At 32.3% G+C, this 22,458-nt stretch overlaps 6 protein-coding genes and 1 long non-coding RNA gene across 7 annotated transcripts; 5 read left to right on the plus strand and 2 right to left on the minus strand.

Annotated features, from left to right (window-relative positions):
* Nucleotides 1-696: 696 nt before the first annotated feature.
* LOC135074499 (glutamyl-tRNA(Gln) amidotransferase subunit C, mitochondrial) lies at nt 697-1,309 on the plus strand. Its single transcript, XM_063968804.1, has 2 exons — nt 697-1,064; nt 1,135-1,309. The coding sequence occupies exons 1-2, from the start codon at nt 781-783 to the stop codon at nt 1,307-1,309; spliced, it is 459 nt and encodes a 152-aa protein (XP_063824874.1). The 5' UTR covers nt 697-780.
* LOC135074496 (DNA polymerase subunit gamma-2, mitochondrial) lies at nt 1,299-5,862 on the plus strand. The gene is made up of 6 exons (XM_063968801.1): nt 1,299-1,697; nt 1,935-2,069; nt 2,162-2,315; nt 2,588-2,700; nt 5,250-5,354; nt 5,759-5,862. The coding sequence occupies exons 1-6, from the start codon at nt 1,299-1,301 to the stop codon at nt 5,813-5,815; spliced, it is 963 nt and encodes a 320-aa protein (XP_063824871.1). The 3' UTR covers nt 5,816-5,862.
* Nucleotides 5,863-5,865: 3 nt separating this feature from the next.
* On the minus strand, nt 5,866-8,392 carry LOC135074498 (ER lumen protein-retaining receptor). Its single transcript, XM_063968803.1, has 5 exons — nt 8,219-8,392; nt 7,849-8,108; nt 7,575-7,721; nt 7,249-7,354; nt 5,866-6,948 (listed from the first exon to the last, which is right to left on the minus strand). Exons 1-5 carry the CDS (start codon nt 8,307-8,309, stop codon nt 6,914-6,916), a joined length of 639 nt encoding a protein of 212 aa, XP_063824873.1. The 5' UTR covers nt 8,310-8,392; the 3' UTR covers nt 5,866-6,913.
* A 407-nt stretch (nt 8,393-8,799) lies between these two features.
* Nucleotides 8,800-11,191, minus strand: LOC135074500 (protein SDA1 homolog). The gene has a single exon (XM_063968805.1). The coding sequence runs from the start codon at nt 11,045-11,047 to the stop codon at nt 8,867-8,869; it is 2,181 nt and encodes a 726-aa protein (XP_063824875.1). The 5' UTR covers nt 11,048-11,191; the 3' UTR covers nt 8,800-8,866.
* Nucleotides 11,192-14,127: 2,936 nt separating this feature from the next.
* On the plus strand, nt 14,128-15,560 carry LOC135074501 (uncharacterized). Its single transcript, XR_010257855.1, has 4 exons — nt 14,128-14,493; nt 14,585-14,877; nt 14,979-15,041; nt 15,250-15,560. It is a non-coding gene; the product is annotated as an uncharacterized LOC135074501 (long non-coding RNA).
* Nucleotides 15,561-16,411: 851 nt separating this feature from the next.
* Nucleotides 16,412-17,165, plus strand: LOC135074970 (ragulator complex protein LAMTOR2 homolog). The gene is made up of 2 exons (XM_063969335.1): nt 16,412-16,607; nt 16,750-17,165. The coding sequence occupies exons 1-2, from the start codon at nt 16,540-16,542 to the stop codon at nt 17,057-17,059; spliced, it is 378 nt and encodes a 125-aa protein (XP_063825405.1). The 5' UTR covers nt 16,412-16,539; the 3' UTR covers nt 17,060-17,165.
* Nucleotides 17,166-17,698: 533 nt separating this feature from the next.
* LOC135074504 (WD repeat domain phosphoinositide-interacting protein 3) lies at nt 17,699-22,424 on the plus strand. Its single transcript, XM_063968807.1, has 6 exons — nt 17,699-17,858; nt 17,952-18,233; nt 18,324-18,475; nt 18,555-18,758; nt 19,231-19,468; nt 19,616-22,424. Exons 1-6 carry the CDS (start codon nt 17,792-17,794, stop codon nt 19,717-19,719), a joined length of 1,047 nt encoding a protein of 348 aa, XP_063824877.1. The 5' UTR covers nt 17,699-17,791; the 3' UTR covers nt 19,720-22,424.
* Nucleotides 22,425-22,458: the final 34 nt, after the last annotated feature.

Consider the following 22,458-nt stretch of genomic DNA (forward strand, 5'->3'; position numbering starts at 1 on the left):
CCTGTATAGTAATGTAGAAGGTAAAGAAAAAATATATCCCAACGCAAGTAATGTCCGGGAATGGACATCTATAAATTTAAGACCTAGACAGGCATTAAAAAGACTTATTTATTTATTGATTACAACAGGATAACTTACCAACGCACGCAATATAAATACAAAAAAATGAGATTTTTAAAATATTTATCAATTTTCAGACCAAGACGAGAGGTTATTTTCTTTTTTTTTTTTAGTTGATAGTTGGTGAGTGACGTTTATATTTTTTATAATGTTTCCGGCTTTGGACATTCATTGAATGGTGTTATTTCTTTTTTAGCATGGCATAAAATTCATGGGCTGGAAAGCTGTTTTTAAGAAGAAGAATGCTATGGGTTTTCTAAATAAAAATAATAATAAATAATCTATCATGTACAGGTGCACAGCAAGCTAACCACAAGTGGCGTCTTATCTCCTTTTAACGCAGGCTAATTTGCCACATAAGTAGTCTGATGTGCTGTCGACTGCACATTAAGAGAAGAAATTCTTATGTAATCTGCCGGTTACCCACAGCGGTTACCGGTAACGCCATATGGCTTTGGTCTATAGCCGTAAAATGCATAAAAGTATATGATACGTCAATAAATTTTGACAGAATTTGCTCAGTAGTTTGACAGTGACAGTTGACAGTACAGTAGTAAAAAAACAAAAAAGGTAAAAAACATAGCTTTTCCTCAGATCGGAGTTTTTCGTTCTTGCTAATTTCAATTTGTAATCTATCTATCGTCTGTTACACGTTTAAATATGATAAATAGCTACCGTTTCAGAGTAAATAGCATTGTAATAAGAATAGTGCGGAACTCCAACTCAAAAATACCTGCAAGTCCTGAAAAAACTTATGAGGTTAATCAAGATCAAAAAGTTGTTGTAGATAAACAAACTATATCTTTGCTAGAGAGGCTTTCTTTAGTAAAGTGTGATACAGTTGAAGGTGTTAAAGTTTTGGAAGACTCAATAGCTTTTGCCAATAAAATCCTTCATATCAATACTGATCATGTCCAACCTCTATATTCTGTACTAGAAAAAGAGTAAGTTATAATGTATACATTTTTAGATTATTTTAATTATGTCTTATATTTAATTATGGTAACTTTCCAGGAATTTGTACCTCCGACCAGATCTTGTTACTCAAGGAAATTGTCAAAAAGACATTCTCAAGAATGCATCGCTAAAAGAAGATGACTATTTTGTGGCTCCCCCAGGAAACATACCCTGGCACGAATTGGAAAAAGAAGAGATAGAACCAAAAGTTTCTGGCAAAAATGAAAACTGAGTTAGAAAAAGTTTTGAATTTAAGAAAATTCTTTACAATAAATAAATCAACTAACACAACCATTATATATAATTTAAGCAAAAGTAGTTTGCTTTTTCTTCAAAACATTTACATAAGTTGGCTGCAATCTGTGTGTACTAAAACTAATAAACATATGCCAGTTTTCATCACTAAGAAATATGCTGAAGATCACATTCAAGACCAGCCATTTGGGTTTCTTGAAAATCATGTTATTAAATATGATGAGTCCGCAGTGTTACACCATGATATTGAAGATTGTGCACCAAAGAACACATCACTACTTCAATTAAATATGATTGTGCCTCATCACACAAGCATGCAGTATTTTATTCAATGGCAAAGACATAGAAAATATTGGTGGAGTTCTGTAAGTTACATAATTTAAGTACAATTTTATATCACATGAAATAAAAACTTGTAATTTTTAATTTTGTTAATCTAAGGGCTGATTTTTCAATCGTCAGATATCTTTTAACTGAAGAATAAACTTGTCATTTTGACATATTTCCTATACTGAAACTGTCAATATGCCAAACTTATTCTTCAGTTAAAAGTTATCCGACGATTGAAAAATCAGGCCTTATGCAAATAATTTGAATTACAGGTCACAACTACACCCAGTTTATTTGCTGTTAATGAATTTAAATACGAAAAAGAAACAGCAGAATCTAATATTGTAGCACAATTTCCTTGGGGACATCATACAGTAGAGACTGTATCAATGACTTCTAGGGGAACAGTCAGTAATTTTTTTATGAAGTCATTTTTTCCTCCTGAAACCTTATTTTGTCTAACATTTTCAAACAAACTACCTGACATCTTTCTTTTCAGGAGGACTATTCCCATTTGAAATGTTCTATGTCATTAGAAAGAGCCATGTTTATATTATTGTTAGATGGCATGATGAACAAGAGAGATAGTGAATACCTCAAATTGCACAGAAACATGACTCCATACAAAATATCATTTGCACTGAACACTAAAGGTATGTATTCAATAAAATATAGGGTGTACAAATAAAGGGATGTCCTTGAAATGTGTTATGTAAGCAATATGATAGTTCTTAAACAACCTGTATAAAAAAAACTTCTGAGCTAGCTGAATAGTTGAAATAATATAGTGAACAGAAATGTTTCATTAAATGAAAAAAAAACTGTAAAAGCCCATAATAAGGCATTTTAAATGTAAACATTTTTCATGTAAACTGTCTGTACCTGCACCCTCATATTAATATACCTAACCTACTTTCTGTTTCAGAAAAAACTGACTTAACAAACATGAATGGACTGGTTAATCTAATGCGCCAAAGACTAAAATCAAAAGATATATCATCTTATCTTCCTGATTTAACACTTGCATTGGAAGAACAGGTTAAAATTTATAAATATTATTGAATAACTATCCTCGTAAGTCCCCGCGTACTTGTACAAGTACAAACTAAGCATAGTAGTTTAGACCTGACATTTAAACTACATAGCAAGAGTAACTGCCTAATGTACTTACCCAAGTACAAATTTTTCTTTCCCCATTTACCGGGTAGTTTTTTTACAATGGCAAAAATGATACGACCATACTTACCATACATATCATTCAATACTCTATGGTCAATTCCGCCACGGTAGACAGGTAACGTCAACTGTCAGTTTCAGTGTATTTTTTTCGCAAAATGGTCACGCGGTCGGATTGCCGGCCGGCACGAGGATAGTTTATCTGTTTATATCAAAGTAATCTTTTGTTTTTTGTCTTGTTTTTTAAATGTATCAGTAAATATAAATTATAGTTTCTATAAATTAAACAAAATTTAAAAAGAAACTTAGTATTTTAGGAGGTTCATGAACGGTCAAATTAATTTGTACTTGATATAGTACGTTAGGCGTTGGTTACACAAATAATTGTATGAAAGTTGTATTAGGTATGAAATTAGCGTTTTTTTTTTCTTCAATGTTCATTACTATGTAATTTCTTTCATAGTATAGTATGTCCATCATTCTTTTTTTTATTTGAAATTTGACTTCAAGGGCTTACTTTTGCGTATAAAATGTTAAACTTAATTTTATTTTTTAAATTAGAATTTAATCTTCAAAGACAGCTCGTCCTAATTGTCGTCCGTTTTCATTAGAGATGAAACGGATATCCGGTAACTATCCGGTAGGCCGGATATCCGGCCTAAATTTACTATCCGGCCGGATACCGGATAGTAACTCACTATCCGGCCGGATACCGGATAGTAAAAAACTACGACAATTTCCTATAATAAAATGAAATACATTAATCTTTGAGGTAAAAATATCAATAAAATGACTTATAATAATGACGGCTTTTATTAAAAAGTCCAAAAAGTTTCAATAAAGCCATATTAAGACCTTTCGAAAAACTAATTTCTTTTTCTGGGCTGTTCACTCTAATGACGAATACATAAATAGTAAATATCTGTTAATGTCGAAATATTGCCAAATAAAATAGGCGATCTTTTTTTCACTGATGGTCTGATGACATGATGCAGTTCAGTCAGATTACGCAGCAAGTAAACTAATTTAACTTTCGCTATTCATAAAATATTATATTATGAATAAAATTGATCTGCCCCCTAGACAAGTGGCAAAATCTGACATTCTATTCGGACGGATTCGATTTTCGAAAAGTGTGACTTCTTTAATCTACTAGACCCACTGATCGCGTTCGAAGCACCAGGGCCCCGATTGCGCTAATTTTTAACGTCTCCAATTCATTGGCGGTTCTTCTCCAGTTGCGCTTCGTTTTTCATTCCAGCTGAGGTGCAAATTCGGTATCAGGGTAAAGTTTATGCGCAAAACAGATACAAAATTATCACATTAGATATTTAGCTAGAATCGAAGGTCGATTTCGAAGGTTATGTGTGGTTGCACTACTTTCGACAGAAAATAATGACGTTTACTTTGTTTTGAACGTTTTGAAGAATTTTCTAACTTCACTCGAAGGCGCAGCTACTCTCTGTTTACGAATATGCTTCGTTTCAACTAGCTGTCAAAACAACATCTCGATATGGATTTGTCAAAACAGCTGAAGTTCGTTCGTCGTTAAATCTTTAAAGTCGTAAAATTTTTAGCGCAATCGGGGCACTGTACGGCGCTAAACTCGTCAAAGGGCCAACTATCCGGCCGCCGGATATCCGGCTATCCGGCCTAGCAGCTCGCCGGATATCCGGTATCCGGTATCCGGCCAAACAACTATCCGTTTCATCTCTAGTTTTCATTAAACAAAAATAAATATATTTTTATACAAGATACCAATTTTTAAAAAATGTCTTAATGTTTTTATAGCTTAATGTTGTTTCAATCTATCTACAAAATTTCATAAAATTTAAATTTATGGTTTTTTAAAAAATCACAAAAAATTAGTATGGAAAAATTAATTTTGGTGAAATTCTCCATATAAAACGCTAAGGCCAAATAATTTTGTCTTAAAGACTGAATTTTATAATTATTGCTTACTTAAGTGACGTTTAGAAGAAAAATATGATTTATTTTAAATATTTAAATAAAACCTTTATCTTAATTAGATTATTTTTTTACACTGTATAAAAAGCCTAATGTACTTACAGGAGTACAAACTATTTTCAATATTTTTCTTTTAAAACAGGTGCTAAAGATGCTAAACTTACAGTAAAAAATACAAAACATAAGGTAACACTTAAAAAACTATGTAAAACCGTTAATACTTTATCTCGGTCTGAAGCACATTTCTTAGTTTGTACTTGGTATAGTACATCCGGCAGATATGAATACTGCTGTTGAAAAAACACAGGACTTACGAGGCTATACCACTCTACAAACAATTAAAGAACTACAATTAAAATTTATGTGTAATACCTAAGACTGTAAAACATCTGTATAAACATAAAAACGAATGACAAACCATTCATTGATGTTATTTGTTACAGATAAAAGAAAACCTGCAGTTAGGTGTGACCTACACTGCCATACTATGTGATAATACTTTAACAAATGGAATATTTAATTTGTTAAATAGCAGTACGATGTTAACGGTAATAACATAAATAAGTAATTACACATCACCCAACCAATTAATAATAAAGCGTGCCATATCGCCCGATGTCGATATCGGTAGATGGCGCTGTGTAAAAAATGTTATGGGGTGGTGATGGTGACCCTCTTTGGTACCCCTATTCCTAATAAAGCCAGCCATGGGCGAGTCGGCGACTCGGTCGTACTCGCAAAAAAACTCTTGCGTACCATTATAAAACATTGAATGCCATGTACTTTTTTTATTTTCTAAAATGTTTTCGTAAATCGAAAATAAACAAAAAATATTTCTTGTATAAGTACATTCCATTATAATACATACATACTTTTTAGTTTAATGTTGTCAGAGCGGCAATTATTGTGTTAGATAGTCCTTCACCATCTTACTAAACATTTTTCTTTCCAGGAAGAAGTACATGTTGCCGATTTTGACTCCTATGCAATGTTGTTATGTCGCAAATGATAAAGAATAGTTTTAGTATGTGGAAAATAAAGATTGATTAAAAACAACACTTGCACTTTCAATTTTATTTATTCAGGAATTCTTATTGCAAGATTTTACAGTAAATCCTTAATACTAAATGTAAAAAATTAAGGTTTGTTGTTTGATCTACCTTTAAATTTTCAATAAATTGTAATTTCATGCTGTTAATATTAATTATTAGTCAAACATTAATTTGTCTTGATTACAGACTTATTACGGTTTTACAAATAATTTTACTATAGAAAGTTCATTCTCCAGATATATTTAAATGGGAAAGGTTAAATAAACTTAATAATGGGATTATTATTATTATACAAATTGGCAGCAGTAACTTAATTTAACTACGTATTGACCAAGTACATACGCCAATACAAAATGCAACTTTTGAATACTTTGAGCTGCCAATTTAAATAAGGATAAGAATTTAAAATTTTAACAATGAAAAAATATATAATCTTAGGAAGCATACAAAGGAATATAATATTTATTGTTACAATGTATGGAAGGGATTTTAATACAGAATAGTAATCATCCCATACATTGTGTGACAACAATATGCCTCGTGACATTTTGATTAATCACACACACATCCTCATGAAAATTAAGAATACACTACTGTTTGGTTTCAATTATGCCTATCAGATGTTGCTAATATTAATTAATTTAGTAATAAATGTCTGGAAAAATATTCTATTCTGTTAATTCTATTCGAAACATGTTGCTTTTTATATTGCTTGTTAATATTAATAGCTATTTTACTGTAATCTTATTATTTTAACCATACCATCATTTAAAGAAAATGATGGCTTAATTTACAGCCATGTAGTATTATTATAATATAATGGAAGTGCACAAGAATCATTTTAGTTAAAATGGTTTAAATTAAATTAGTACTTAGTTCTGTTTGAAATTCATCACACATAATTGCCTTCAGTAATCAACGACTGTACATACATACTGGTACATACTATGGTTGTACAACTAGCTCTTAGGTAAATTATTGGCTTATACAAAACATCTTCACAGACATTCATAGTCAGATTTAATTTTTACTATCATAACAGTGTTACAAGATGCTTAAGCTGGCAACTGCAATTTCTTGCCTTTCAGGACTGAAACAGAAAGACAAATTACATTAGACAGTTTAAAGACAAGACAAGCAATCTGATTAGATACTTATCTAATCTACAAAATGATACACTCCTTTGAAAAAACAAATAATTCATTTCAGCTAGCCTAAAATTAATTAATTAAAGTTATTGAATATTTAATTAAAGAAAGAATTTTCAAAGCTTTATTGAAACTAATTGACTTTTTTTGAGTCAAAGCTTTTCAGAGAAATTAGTTCAATCAAATTATTTGATTCATCTCCAGATAAATGTTATAAAAAGCAATATAAACACCATATTTACCTTTTGTAATGTACAAATAGAAGAAGTCACAGTAAAGGACCGTCTGCACCACACCAGCCACAATTGCGATGACTTCGTAATGACTTTCCACAACATAACGGTACACCTAAAAACAAGAAACAAATTCCATTGAACCTTAGAACAAAATATTTTCAACGCTATAACAATTTTTGTGCATATTCATTACGAGTCCGAAGACAGAGATAAGAAATGATCAAATGATAACAACTTGCACAACAACAATCTTACTATGTCACTACTTGATATGTTATTTTAATGAATATTAATTATTGTAACAATTCCAAATCTGTGGTAACTATACTGACCCAATTCAAGAGGTAGAGAGCTCTGTATGAGCCAAGGGCAAATAGATAATGAGATGTGATGCTTTCAGCCTCTCCAGTCTTGGAAACCAAAAACAGTTGGGGAAGAATGGCTACAGCTTCCAAGTAGATTGAGAATGTCCATAATACCTGTTAAATTAGAAATTAATTAACTTTCTTAAATGCTAATTATGTTTAAATTGCAAATTTAATACAAGATTAAAGATGTAAATTTAAAAGTAGTTACCAACTGGATTATTCACAATAAAGTACTAACCTCAAGTACAGTAAACTCATGATTTATCAACAATGACAACACTAAAGCTGGAATCAACAGAAATTCAATCCTGAAGGTGTCGTGGTTGTGATCGTAAGTAGCTTTGAATTTCACATACATCAAGTAAACAGTTGCATATGACGCCACGATAAATACCAACTTCATTACAGTATTATAGGCCGAAATGTATGTCGTCAACAAGTCCAGATACCGAGTGGTGTATACTATAGAGAATAGTATCTGTGACTTTCCAGATATACCTGAAAACATAAAAATGATGTACATAACTGAAATAACCATTGGGCAGTACAAACCTCCATTCAGATCACGCCGGCAAGGCATCATAGGTGGTGGTAGTCATTCAAGTTACCTGCACATGATCTCGTTTTCCAAATTTTAAGCAGCAATATAATTATGGCTAGAAGGTGAGACAAATCACCAAGCAAACGGAATATATTCATGATTTATTACTTTACAGTACAGATTCTGCGATACGCCGCGTATACTTTTTCATTCAAAGCAAAAATGACGTGGCTGAATGACACCACTGGCCACTGACAGTTGTTTTTTTTTTAACGCGTATGAGTTGAACTTCAATGTTTAAGATATTGTATTTTACCATTGAGAATTTGAGATCATCGAGATTATTGATTGGAGTAGTCGGCACCTGGATGTCAGTGTAGAAAAATGTTCTATGTGAATGAGATTCGATTTTGCAGCTGTTGTGATCCGTGGTGATTCGATATGCCAACAACGAAACCGTCAATAAAATATTATTAAATAGCAATCTGATGATTGACCATTTTATGGGAGCTTCTATGTTTAAGGACCATTCTTGTACCATTAGTCTAAAATAAAAATATGACTAGCCACAAAACAAGTTAAATTCCTTTCGCTTTAGAAGCATTTTTAATTGCTTGTCATAGAAATAGGTCCATAAAAAATAAAACATTTACTTAACCATAAAATTATTTAATATAATGAATACATTAAACAACATATAGATGATGGGAGATAATTAGCGCATTTTTTTCTGCTTTATCAAATAATTTCTAAAAGCTATTTGCTTATCTTTGAAGGATCTCTTTATTTTTCCTTTTACTTTATGCTTAACCATCTGGTAACTTTTGGTCTTCCTCTTTTCTCTGTTGGTTTTAGAACAGTGAATATTTTTCCTTCTGTCCTTGTGTCCAAATTTGTCTCTCTCCTCTCTTCCTTTGAGCACAGTTTCCATTCTTGCATTTTTATCATGTTTACGTTTTTTGTGAATATTCTCAATATCTGAAAGTTTCACAAGTTCTCCAGATGCATTATCTTCATCTTCTACTGCACTTTTATTCCTCTTGATACCACTGATATGTTTTTTTACTTGAGCAGCTTCAATCCTTTTGAAATCTTCATCAGTGAAAATCGTTTCCATTGCAATTTCCCTGGCAGTATTAATTTTAGCTTCTTTATCAAGATCTTTTTCTTTGCGTTTTGCTTTCAATATCTTTCGATTTTCAGTATTTTTGGATACATTCACAGATTTGTCATCTACTTTACTCTCTTCCTGGTCCTCATTATTGTCCTCCTCATCATTTTCGGATTCTTCACTTGCCTGTTCTTCATCTTCATCATCATCATCATCAGCTTCACTATCTGTAGGTATATCTATTTCAGAATCAGATGATGCCACATCTACCCAAGAGTCACTATCAGAGTCATCTTTTGCTTTATTTTTCTTCTTTGTATCTTTAATCTTCTCTTTTTCCAAAAGAACCTCTGAGCCAGGAATATAGTTTTTGATTTCCATCTCACCATACTTCTTGGTTTTCAACTCTATTGAAGCTTCAGTTGGCCTTCCTCTGTCCTTTTTATGTAAAAGATTTGGCATGGACTGTCTATACAGCTGAATAAGTGATCTAGCTGCCATCATAACAGATTTTTCTTTGTAAGTTTTATATTGAACCAAATCTCTAAGGAGATCTTCATCTATTGCAAGAGGACAGCGACTACAAATTTCTCTGACTGCATTCAATCCAACTGCCATCACATCAGTTGAGTTTCTCTCTGTTATAAAGTTATTAGCAATAGCTTTCATAACTGGTTCAATGACTTCAGGTGGCACTAACTCATGTGAGGCTTGAGCAGCAAATTGCAAAATCCGAGTAACTTCTCTCTGGTGGGGCATAAGTAATCTTGCAATGAATGGATAGTAATTAAACAAAAACAGATTATGCAAGCCAATTAATCTGGATACCACATCAAGAGACATAAGCTTGACTTCAAATCTATCATTGGACGCTTCTACTTGCTTGAATAATTTTTCAGCAAATCCTTGGGGGTTATTTATAAGATGTAAAGCAGAAAAATTGAATGATGGTGCTTTTTGTTTCTTCTTTTTCATCTTTTTGGCAATCTTTTTCACTTTGTCTACCATTTTTTCTCTCTTCCTTGTTTTTTTATTGAACTTGTTGGATATCATTGTGTCTCGAGGGTCCACCTCATTTTCACTATCTGACTCTTCTTCCTTTTCTTCTTCATCTTTGCCCAAGAAAAACTTGAGTGATGCAACCATCACTTTTGTAACCTTAGAGAAGCAACCAATATCAGCAATAATATTCACAGTTTTGTGATCATTCCAAATGTTTTTTTGGTACAAATCAATCAAAATATCTATTGATAACTTTGCAGCTCTAGCATCTGTATCTTTTAGCATTGAAAATATAAAATTTTGCAGAGTTGAATTAAATTTCATGTCCTTGTGTTTCATATTAATATTCTTTATATCTGTTATGATGTGGGTCTTCAAGAACTCTCTTAGGTATTTGTCTTGGCATTTCAGCAGTTGAAAAAAAAGCTCAAGTAAATCAAACGGTGATATGAAATTTTTGTTCCGAAGTAATATGAGACACTTACATAGAGCCAGTCTCATCTCATTGTGCAAGATTGTATTATGTGTTTTCAGTATATCCACAATCTTTTGAGGAAACAGTTTCATTTCATTGAGGTAGCATTTTGCCACTTGGGCTAAGAACATGGACTGTTCATCGAGTTTTTTATTATACTGCGTTGGATTTAAGTTGAAAATTTCCAAAGTAGTATCAAAATGAGCGAGTTGTTGATGAAATTCTTCCTTGTACGACGCAGGATCCCTTTTGATCAAGTTTTGCAGTTGTGTAAGGTTGTTCGGCAGCTGGTTATTGTGACGCCCCATCTTAGCGCAGTTTAACACTTTTCTTCACCAAACATAAGTTGCATTTAATTTTTGTCACGAGATTTTATTTAGAAGTTAATTAATTACTCAACCTCGTGATACTTTAACCTCCAAAATAAAGATTGACGTGAGGTGACTGACTGACATTTCTGACGTAAGTGACAAACACAGACAAACATGATGTCTGACAGAAGTGACAGACATCATTGAGGGCGTTTGGCCGAAAATAGAATTTGTAAGCAAAATGACGATCACCATGGCAACCACCGAAAAGTTGAGCATGTTTTCGGCTTTCGGCGAAGACCGAGGACACTTTTTTTATCGTCAACAGTGACAGTGACGTTTTCCTATACATTTTTTTAGCAGTGATAGAACTTACCGCAAAACGAACGCAATTTTTCTTATTACCGCTAACAATTCTATTTTCAGCCAAACGCCGCCATGGATTGGGTTTAGTAGAAATTTATCGTTTTATTTTCACCAATAAAAATAACCGTGAAATAACATTGGCAGAACGAATATTTGTTGTGTAATTAGGTAAAAAGTCAAGTTATATTTATTTATGTTTTAGCTTACAAAAATTTAAGAAACAAATTGTCATTAGATGTCACTTTGGATGTCACAGTCAGCTGTTGTTGACCAGGGTACGGAAACTTCCATACTACGATCAAACTTGCTTCCAAACAGCGACTTCAGTCGATAAATTCCAATACTTTTTTTTTTTTTTTCTTCTTTATGGCTCTCGCGGATTGCGTTTAGCCACGACGGGGTTCTTGATTTTTGCGTTCAGTTTTGCCATAAGTTTTGCGGACATTGCGTTTAGACAGGGTGGGATTGGGTTAAAGTTAAAAGGTAGGGAAACGAATCAATTACGGAAGGAAACGGAACAAAGGATGGTTTTCATAGGATCAATTTAGGTGTGATATAAGTACAAAATAATAAAAATAAAATAATATTTACATAAGTACAATATACATTACTATTTACAATTTTATATTATTATGGGTAATAAATTCGGCTAGGATATTATAAACATCAATGTTATTGGTATATAATAGGCAAGTGATGGATGTAGGAAAAGGAATTTTAATGGCTAAAAGAGAACTAATAAAAGAGGAACGATCATTAGGCAACAGTAAAAAAATATGTGATTTAAGTCTCCGACGCCAGAACCACAAGTGCACGAATCATAATCAAGTACATGAATTTTAGCCAAGTGTGCTGGAGTGCACACGTGACCAAGTCGCATTCTAGTTAAAATGGTAGTAACTGTTTTGGAAAGATTAATTTTAACAAACCATGGTTTACAAAGGATGGATGGTTGAATGAGCTTGTAATGTTTCCCCTTAGATTGGCTAGTGAACTCCCAATTCTCATCCCAGGCAGATTTGAGATAAGCTTTGGGAAGGGCTGCCGTTAAGTCATGGCAATAATTTGTGTACGGATGTATATCTCCACACTCAACCGCTTCATTGGCCAGCTTATCAGCTTTATCATTTCCTGGAATATTGGTATGACTAGGAATCCACGCAAAATTAATTAAATGACTGTTAAGACTACATTTGTGAAGTAATTTCCTGCATTCTGTAATAATAGGATAATTAGTATTGTTCTTAAATGGAAATTTATGTAATGCCTGCAAAGCACTTTTAGAGTCACAAAATATTACAGTTGTGTTTAATTTCATAAGGAGAGCATACTCTAAAGCCTTAAACAGTCCAAAACATTCTCCTGTAAAGACTGATGATTCTGGACGGAGTTTTATTTTCTGGACAATATGATATTGTTTATGGTATGCGCCAACGCCAACATGACCCGTTGGAGAGTGCTTAGATGCATCGCAATAGATATGATGCCAATCGCCCCAGTGTTCGTCTACGATCTGATTGAACTTAATGTTAGCATTGTAGTCATCCTTATGTATGTCTAGGTTGAAATGAATTGTCGGAGTAAGAATAAGGGATTCAAAATTTACAGAAAATATCGGAAGAAAGGAGGTTCTGTGGACTGGGGCTTGGATTGATATAAATTTACGAAAACTAATAATCACACAAGGAGGAGATTTACGTGACCAATAAGAGGAAGTATCAATTAAATCATTAAGTCTGTTGAGTTTGCTATATATAGGATGGTCAGCAAATTGAAGTAGGTACACGGAAAAGATACTTGTCACATAAATATTGGCGGCGTAATTTCAATGGGGGCTCAACACATTCAGCTTGCAAGGCATTGATTGGACTCGATTTCATAGCACCAGCTATAATCCTTAGCGCTTTAGATTGAATCGCATCCAATTTACTTAAACCAACTAAATTACAAGGCTCTAGATAGAAACTGCCATAGTCAAGTACACTTCTTATAATAGCATTGTATAAAAGTCTTAATGACGCTGGGTGAGCACCCCACCAGACTCCAGAAACACATCTTAAAATATTTAAAAGCTTTTCAGATTTTGCAGCAATGCTATAACAATGAGGAAGCAATACTTTTTAACTACCCTAAAACGCTTTAGATGTCGCTGCTCCTGTTTCCTTCATATTTTCATTTTTTTCTTAATTAAAATATATTTCAGAATATTGTTAATTACAATGTGAAAACTTTTTTTAAAATGAAATTAATTTGTTTTAATTTAAAACTGAACGGTGACATTTTTTGTTATAATTTACATAATAGAGTAGTAGAAATTACTATTTAACATATGGCAACTTTGTTTTTCCTCCAAAATGGCCGGTGTTGTTTTTGTTAGGTTGAATGCATTCTTGTTTTCTTAGCCATCGTTTATGAGTTCCACGGGGTGGAAACGCCATAGAGTTTGACAGCTCCATAGAGAGTGAATTTTTTTGACAGTTCCGAGAGGAAGTGACTTTTTTTATAGTTGTCCTTTATGCGACAATGGCAATGGTCTTTTGCGTGTCTGGAATCAAGTTAGTAAACATTTTCGAATTACAACTTCAACTTTTATTTATAAATTATTTTATTGAATCTATTTGCATTCTATAAATGAAATGTTTATTTAAAAGTATATTAATTCAAAGTCGTAATTTTCACTTTAATCAATTTAGTTCCGTCTCAAGTCTACAACTGTGACATTATTAAAAAAAAAAAACGTCAAAAATTTTCATCGAAAAAACGTGTTTTTCTTTAAACAAATTTTATCTAAAATCAATAATTTCTCAATCAATATTAATAAGAACTACATGTGCATGGATTGCCAGTTGGATTGATGTTTGTTTTAAGAAGAAATTTCTCTCAAGTAAGATATCCACTCGAGAAAGGTTATTGCAGCTTGCAGCAACATCATGTTTTATCAAGTATTGAACCACACAAAGGATTAAATCTTCATTACAATATCATTCATAACTCCATTTAAATCAATGGAAACTAAATATGGATCGTTTCATGGAGTAACAACATACTTTGGAGTTTGGACCCAAAATACAATACACGTAGGTACATTGCAGGCATAGATTGCAGGACACAGTGAATGATGATAGGTACGTGTTTTATACAGTGAATCTAAGTACCTATTTTTTTCAGGTTAATATCGAACTTATAAGGTGTTAAGCTGCAATTACAATAAAAGTGCTTGCTATGGAATCACCGGTGCTGATCATTATTGTCAACTGTTACTTAAAATCCAGATGAACCAACCTTTACTTCCTATTCAAATAAGTTTAGAAGAAACCTATATAAGCAATAAAACCAGACCAAGAATGCTTGATTACAAACGATGAACTCATTTCATTTGCAAGTTATGCCATGACATAAATGCATTAAATTAGGAAGATTTGTATTAGATGAATATTAACTTCTGTTGATAAGAACATTTGGTAAGTACCTTTAAAATTTAAAACACCCTCAAAATGATTCTAACACTATCCTCTGACGCTTTTCGACTAGGATCAAATAAAAGTTAATTATTTAATTACAGATTGGTGGAATCCAGATTCTGTGAATGTACATGTAATTGATTGACAAGTACACATTTGACAAGGTAAATTAATTTTATTTAACAAAGTAGTGCAAATCTAGAAACAAAACAGACAGTAAGATAGGTATGGTAGATAAGACAGATCACTTGTTCATCTGCTGTACTCTTTATAATATTAGTGTAGAATGTAGATGATGTAGGAGATTACAGTCTTACGGTGACATGCGCATCTTTTTGCTCTTAATTTACAAATATTTCATATATTTTACAGGTGGTGAGAAACGTGTAGATCTGGCCTGCTTACAGTGGCTATTGGATTGGACAGAACCAAAGTGAGAGTGAACGTGTGAATTTATGGAGAACATTAAAAACTATTTTACTATATGTCATAACGCAACTTATTTTGTATGAGTTACATACAAATGTCAAGCCGTGAGTACATTATGTAAAAACTAAAACAATGTACCTACTGTAATCACAACAGTAACTGTAATCTTTTAAAATCCAATGGTTTTAATGCTTATTGATTTTCGTAAACAAAATATTTCATGTTATATTTCATCAATAAAGTTTCATTTGATACTTCAATAGTTTTATTTTTAACCGCATGAACAAATAACATACATGAAAAGGAACGGATCATAAAAAAGTATGACAGGTATATTTAATCTGTGGGCGGCAGACGCCATATTGTATTCAGCGCCACCTACTGGACAATCTAGCTCGGTACCAGTTTGTTTATCGTTTAACCAATACTAGGGCCGTTTCCTATCTGTCTTTAGACATACTCTCTAATCTGTGATGAGTTCTGTGGCCCTATTAAAGTATTGAAGAGTCGAGTCAAATTCAAGTTCATTCCTTCGTACCTGCTGCTGTTCTGGTTCATCGGAGTTTTGTTCGTTCCTTCGTGAATCGCGAAGAAACTTTCTGTTATGTTCACAAGTGATCTGAGTTTTCTCAAAGTGCAAATGCTTTTTTAGTGTTGTTGAAAACTTTGCGAAAAGACGCTTTTGGTGTATAATATTATGTGTGTTCATAAATAAAGTAAAATAATTAATTGAAAAGTTTTTGTTTATTTGCATTTCCATGTGCAATGTAGAATTTTTCCAAATCCATTGTTTTGAAAATAATACAATACGTACACCATAAAGATAAATACTTTCAAAATAATGGATTTGAAAAAATTCTACATTGTACATCAAAAAAACAATAATTCTTTGAAGGTTATGAGGGCCTATGTGTGCGTGAACTGTGTGTATGTGTGCGTGAACTGTGTGTATGTGTGCGTGGACTTTATGTATGTATGTGTGCGTGGACTATGTATGTATGTGAGCGTTACGTACGTAGGTTAAGTACAGGGAATTTAACACCAGGCTGTCAATTAGTAGGTTCAAAAATTTGACAGAGAGGGTTCTCTATTTCCTATGTATTACTTTTCTCTATGGTTGTTGACCATCAATCAGTCTGAAAAACAGCGAAATTTGTGCATCAAAAACAAATAAAGACGTTATTTTTACTCTAAAATTGTTTTATACTGTAGATAATACGAGTGAAGCACAAAATGTTAAAACCCAAAGCTTTGACCCAAGTTTTAAGCCAGGCAAACACTGGGGGCGTGGAAAATACATTGTAATTTAACATTCTGTTTTGTTACTACAAACATTTACATTATTTTACTATTAAACTATTTAAAAAAATGGATTAGAGTGCTTGTTGATTCGTGCCAGGTATATTGATTATATTTTTAGTTATGGAGTTTTTATGTTTACAGATTGCTAAACCATCAAGGAGCACTACTTGCTTACTCTGGCTACAACGACAAGGACGCCAGGGTTACGGCTGCTATCGCTAGTAACGTGTGGGCTGCGTACGAAAAGCATGGAAGAAACGTGTTTAAAGAAGATAGATTGCACTTGATTCTAGTAGACTGCTTAGATGGGAAGATAGCTATAACTCAAGTAGCAAATCTATTACTGTGTCTTTATGCCAAAGAAACAGTAGGTTTTGGAATATTGAAAGAGAAAATAAATGCCATTGCTCAGTATTTAGAGGGGCCATTAAAACAAGTAGCTAGTTCTTAAGTCAGAATATATTAAAGGTTTTTATGTTTTGGTAAATTTAATTATTAAAAAAATGTTACATACTGCAATTTTTGTATTTCCTGAAATAAATATGTATTAAGTCACATTTTATGTATTTATTTAAGTAAGACTATTGAACAAAAGACGAACCTGATGCAAAATAGAATTTTCTTCCAGGCAACCTTTGGGACTAGTAAAAATTTTAAGCGCCTGAAAGTGTATCAGCAGAAATAGGATTAAAATGTAAATTGGATAAACAAATATTGTTAAAATGAATTGGTCAAAGTCTCTCAATACAGTAGGTAGGTAAAAGGGACAAAGTCATGGCAATATGCTGCCTAACAGATTACATGACGCACCTAGCGCGTCATGAAGAACCCTTCAGAGAGGCCAATGACTCGATTTAATTAATTTTTTTAATCAATTTAAACGAAAAATCCTTTCATTATAAATAAAAAAATAACACATTAAAAGAATCCTGTGCTTAGGTTCACTTTAGTCGTGTAAACAACAGCATAATGATGCACCAGTTCAACTGACTGAGCTCGAGCTCAACATATAGTGAGACTGTTTTCTTTGGGCTGTAACTTTTTTTCATGTGGCAAGCAAACTAGACTTGTCAACTAGTTGTCAATTTGCCGCAAAGTTGATGGAGTGTGCAATGGTGATTGAAGTTACATTTTGTTTATTGTTTTAATTACAATCTTATTATTTTTTTATTCGATCTTTACAATGAACTTATCTGAAGATAACGCGTTTGGAAATGGCCTATTGTATGTGGGTTTTAACCAAGATCAAGGTAAACAAATGTTACAAGGTGAAGGTACCTACATTTCTTGTCTATCTAGAAATCGTTTACTGTTATTCACTTTTTGTTTCGTAATTTTTTCAGGTTGTTTCGCTTGTGGCACTGAGAATGGGTTCCGCGTCTTTAATAGTGATCCTTTGAAAGAAAAAGAAAGGCAAAATTTCGCCGAAGGAGGCCTGTCTTACGTAGAGATGTTGTTTAGATGTAACTATATGGCTTTAGTCGGGGGTGGAAAAACCCCCGTTTATCCTCCAAACAGAGTTATCATTTGGGATGATTTGAAGAAAGATTCTGCTATTTCCCTTGATTTTAATAGCCCTGTTAAAGCTGTGAAGCTACGCAGAGATCGAATTGTTGTTGTTTTGGGTAATGTTTGTTATCTTATCTGTACACACAAATATCTAATACTTCCAGTGACTAACAGAAGATGAAATGAACTAATTTTACTGTTTTCAGAAAATTTAATAAAGGTTTATACATTTACTGCTCAGCCACAGCTACTTCATGTTTTTGAGACATGCCAAAACTCTCGTGGGCTATGTGTTGTGTGCCCAAACAGCAATAATGCATTGCTTGCCTATCCAAGTAGAAAACCCGGTCATGTTCAAGTAAGATTTTTTTTACTACCTTCATATTTTTTTTAATAAATGCACATTTTTCTTCATTTATTACTTCTTTGTTTCAAAGCTGGTGGAGTTGAGCAGTCATGCAGGAACCAGCACAGCACCAGAAGGACATCTAATAGCTGCTCACGAGGCTCCACTGGGCTGCCTGGCTCTGAACGTAGGAGGCACTAGGCTGGCCACTGCCTCGACCAAAGGCACACTCATTCGTGTATTTGACACTTCTACCGGACAAAAGCTTGCTGAATTAAGACGAGGGGCTCATCAGGTAAAGGCTAATTTCAATTTTGTTTAATTGAATAAGAGAAAACAAGTAAATAAGCAAAATATGATAATTAAATTGTGTGACCGTTTAAGTTTGCATTTTATGCTTCAATTCTTTTTTGTTGAATTATGTACTTCCTTTTTATTTTACATGAATCAAATTTTAAGGTTCTGATAGGTGCACTGAGGGATCACAATGGGAATGCATTTTTCATGCATATTAATTGATGTAAAGAAGCTCTTTGTGTCTTTGTGTTGCTTCTTCATACTTAATCAGTATCTCAAAAAAAGAACTCAATAGTATTACAGTCTTTCAGTGGTATAAACAAATATAATATTTATAGTTATTTACACAAATTCCAGAATACATTATTTTCATGGATTTTTATGTGAATTCCAAAAATGTTCCCTAACACACTTATTGCTTTTACATTTTTTATTTATTATGCTCATTATAGTAAGACAATTTGTTTCAGGCAACTATCTACTGTATTAACTTTAACCACACAAGCACTAACTTGTGTGTGACATCGGACCATGGAACAGTTCATGTATTCAGTCTAGAAGATGAGAAATTGAATAAGCAGTCAAGCTTGGCAACTGTGAATTTCTTACCCAAATATTTTTCTAGTAATTGGAGTTTCTGCAAGTTTACTATACCAAATGGGCCTCCATGCATTTGTGCATTTGGAGTAGATAAGAGTTCTATAATAGGTAAGAATTGATTATAATTATAAATTGTTATACAATTTTGTTATATCTGAGTAACATTTTAGTAAGACATAATTTTGTTTAGATTGCCTATATTTTATTAAGTAATATTATTAGCTATAATTTCATCACATTAATTTTATTTTTCAGTAATTTGTGCTGATGGATCATACTACAAATACAAATTCAATGAAAAAGGTGAGTGTACAAGAGATGTATATGCCCAGTTTCTGGAAACATCCGAGGATAGATAAATAAATGCTGCAATGATGAAGCTGGATGAAATAAGTCAGCCAAGTTTAATGGACTTCAGTGATGTTTTCTTTTTGACTTACATGTAATTGGCATCGAAGGGTCTGGGTAAAATTGGCATTGTTTTTATTTTATTTTAGCAGCAACAAATACCTTTAATGGAAGGAACACATATTATTAAAGGAACAATACATTTTATGGACCACATAGTTACTCACGAATAAAATCTGTGTCTCGCCTATCTAGATAATTGATTTTATTGGTTTCAAAAAATAAAAGATACCCATTAGATGTTTTAAGGTTAAGGTTTTACTCGCCTCATAATCTATAGAGGGATTCGTAACGGCATTTGTAATGAGTACAAACAAGTAATGATTAATACAAAACAATAATATGCCTGCTGCTAAAATAAAAAACGACGCTACGAACTTCCCAATGGCCATTGATGTCTCGCCCTTATTTTATAATGACTGAGAAATTATAAATTGATTTGTTAAGTAGCTATGACAAAAAACCTTTTTTCGGTAAAAGGGGTTTGCCTATAGATATGAAATTTTATTGTGGTATAGTCAATGACCGCAAATAAACACGACATATGCGAGTAAAAGGAAGTGCACAACTTGCTGTATAATTTAAGGAGTTTCAACAGACATACGAAAACGCTATTTCATCTTACGCGTATTTCTTCCATTAAAAATGTCCTTATAAGTGACAGACAAAATTAAATATCCTACATAAAAGTTTGAAACTCCTAGGTTGAGTTGGCACATTCCTACAATTGGATTATTTGCATTAATATTGTAAGTAATTTAATTAAAATATGAGGCTCACTTTTGCTGAGGCGAGAATGATTGTTTCGGAAAAAGTCCGCTTCTCATTTTCAGTGTGTAAACCCTATTTTATTAGTAATAGACACTAGTTTTTTGGATAGATGACGAATACTTACGACACGGTGCAGATTTTTTGTATTTTAAGTATGTTACAGATAAAAGCAAGTTTTTTAACTTTATAATGTAAATTATAATTATAGAAGAATTCAATGACTTACAAATATTGCAAGTTACGAACGTGTCACTCGAACATTATGTAATGTTGAAATTAAATTTTTAATGTGATTTTCAAAATCAGTACAACTGAATTTTAATATAATTACCTATATTTGTCAAAATCTATTGCGTGTTGTGTTTAACTTCATAAATGTTATTGATTTAAATAAACATTACAAAATGTTATCTTTAATTTTGCAAATCATAAATGCATCAAACATGTCCTACAAGGTCTAAATGAAATCGCGTATATCTTGAAAGGTTGGTTGGTTGCATCATAAATACATCACTTAGATTAATTAATACCACAAATGTTGTCCCGTTCTAAGAGGGAGATTGGATGCTTTAGGCAGCATCATAAAAGTACTTCACAACATTCAAAAATCCATATTGACACTGACTGAAATTTTGCGATAACATAATGAACTGATAACAATGAGAAATCTACGATTTCATTTACATCATGTATGATTTGGACAGATTGTCTGTATGACTGAACAACTATGTTAACAACAAATTATTAAGAAATAAACTGTATGTAGTACTTATAATATATTTTTAGGACTTCTTGATGCTTGAAATTAAGAATGTAAAATATTTTACAACATAATAATTAATTCAATGCTTCTTCTTAGTATTTCTTTTTTTTATTAGCCAAAGATATCATATCATCGGTGTTTATCCTATCATCATAATACTGTTTAGTCCTAAGTCAAAGTTGACTAAACTTGTGAAAGAAAATTAGCCTAAATTCTTAACTCTATACTCTATTGATAAAATTGTAGATGAGAAAAATAATGATTGATTATTTAGTACATATATTATAATGTGCATGGGCTTATTTCTAAGTTCATTTCCTTTTGTGTTATTTTACTGTCAATAAGTATGGATTTTTTGTATGAAGGATTGATATATTGATCGTGTGTGATGAAAGTTTTAACTTCTAGAACTTGAGAATCAAAAGTACCTTATTAAAATTTATGGAAGTGAACTTACAAAATATTACCATGGATATTTGCCAAAAATAGACAACTATGACTGTTTATATGTTTTGACATTAATATTGTATTCATTTATGTACTTTTGTATGCTGATATCATAAAAATAATATTTTCAATCATATAGCTATACTCAGGATACCTACTTACATGTTAATTCATTATTTTTCAAGCAGTATGCAAAGCAGCATAGTGCAATATTTAAAGGCCTTTATCAAACTCACCTTGTATTTCTAAAGCACCTAAATGTTATATTTTTTCTTGACTTATGAATACTTTATTAGATTATTTCGCAAGGCACTATTCAATCCCACGACAGGACCAATTTAAAAATGTATTTTAATGTTCATTCAGTTAATATAGGTAAGTTTAAATAATGAGTGCTTATTTGTTATTACAAAACACAATATTACTACTTATATTCTTTTTTAGACTACAATTTTCTTTAACTTGTGCAAATCAATGTTCATGTTGGAAAATAATGCTAGAATTCATATATTCGTGAATAGAGGTAACCATTCCCGTTTTTGTAAGGTTTTATTTTAAAATACGAATTATAATTTGCTTTACACAACATGTAGCCTTTTGTGATATTAAGCATACAGGAATCCTATCATAATCTGCTGCTATGTAATAAACGAAATATTTTTATAAATATCCAAACACTTGTTTTACTTATTAAATGACCTAAGTAGCC

This window comes from Ostrinia nubilalis, chromosome 9 (assembly GCF_963855985.1).
Source record: "Ostrinia nubilalis chromosome 9, ilOstNubi1.1, whole genome shotgun sequence".
NCBI lineage: Eukaryota > Metazoa > Arthropoda > Insecta > Lepidoptera > Crambidae > Ostrinia > Ostrinia nubilalis.

What these genes read in the sequence shown, in the direction of transcription:
- LOC135074504 (XM_063968807.1), top strand. Translation starts at nt 17,792, where the DNA reads ATGAACTTATCTGAAGATAACGCGTTTGGAAATGGCCTATTGTATGTG. An exon ending in TCGAATTGTTGTTGTTTTGG is followed by an intron (nt 18,234 to 18,323) that starts GTAATGTTTGTT and finishes TACTGTTTTCAG; the next exon opens with AAAATTTAATAAAGGTTTAT. An exon ending in AGATAAGAGTTCTATAATAG is followed by an intron (nt 19,469 to 19,615) that starts GTAAGAATTGAT and finishes TTTATTTTTCAG; the next exon opens with TAATTTGTGCTGATGGATCA.
- LOC135074970 (XM_063969335.1), top strand. Translation starts at nt 16,540, where the DNA reads ATGTTAAAACCCAAAGCTTTGACCCAAGTTTTAAGCCAGGCAAACACT. An exon ending in GGGGGCGTGGAAAATACATT is followed by an intron (nt 16,608 to 16,749) that starts GTAATTTAACAT and finishes TTATGTTTACAG; the next exon opens with ATTGCTAAACCATCAAGGAG.
- LOC135074499 (XM_063968804.1), top strand. Translation starts at nt 781, where the DNA reads ATGATAAATAGCTACCGTTTCAGAGTAAATAGCATTGTAATAAGAATA. An exon ending in TATTCTGTACTAGAAAAAGA is followed by an intron (nt 1,065 to 1,134) that starts GTAAGTTATAAT and finishes GTAACTTTCCAG; the next exon opens with GAATTTGTACCTCCGACCAG.
- LOC135074498 (XM_063968803.1), bottom strand. Translation starts at nt 8,309, where the DNA reads ATGAATATATTCCGTTTGCTTGGTGATTTGTCTCACCTTCTAGCCATA. An exon ending in ATGAGTTTACTGTACTTGAG is followed by an intron (nt 7,722 to 7,848) that starts GTTAGTACTTTA and finishes CTAATTTAACAG; the next exon opens with GTATTATGGACATTCTCAAT. An exon ending in CTCTCTACCTCTTGAATTGG is followed by an intron (nt 7,355 to 7,574) that starts GTCAGTATAGTT and finishes TCTTGTTTTTAG; the next exon opens with GTGTACCGTTATGTTGTGGA.
- LOC135074500 (XM_063968805.1), bottom strand. Translation starts at nt 11,047, where the DNA reads ATGGGGCGTCACAATAACCAGCTGCCGAACAACCTTACACAACTGCAA.
- LOC135074496 (XM_063968801.1), top strand. Translation starts at nt 1,299, where the DNA reads ATGAAAACTGAGTTAGAAAAAGTTTTGAATTTAAGAAAATTCTTTACA. An exon ending in CAATGACTTCTAGGGGAACA is followed by an intron (nt 2,070 to 2,161) that starts GTCAGTAATTTT and finishes CTTTCTTTTCAG; the next exon opens with GAGGACTATTCCCATTTGAA. An exon ending in ATAGCAGTACGATGTTAACG is followed by an intron (nt 5,355 to 5,758) that starts GTAATAACATAA and finishes TTTTCTTTCCAG; the next exon opens with GAAGAAGTACATGTTGCCGA.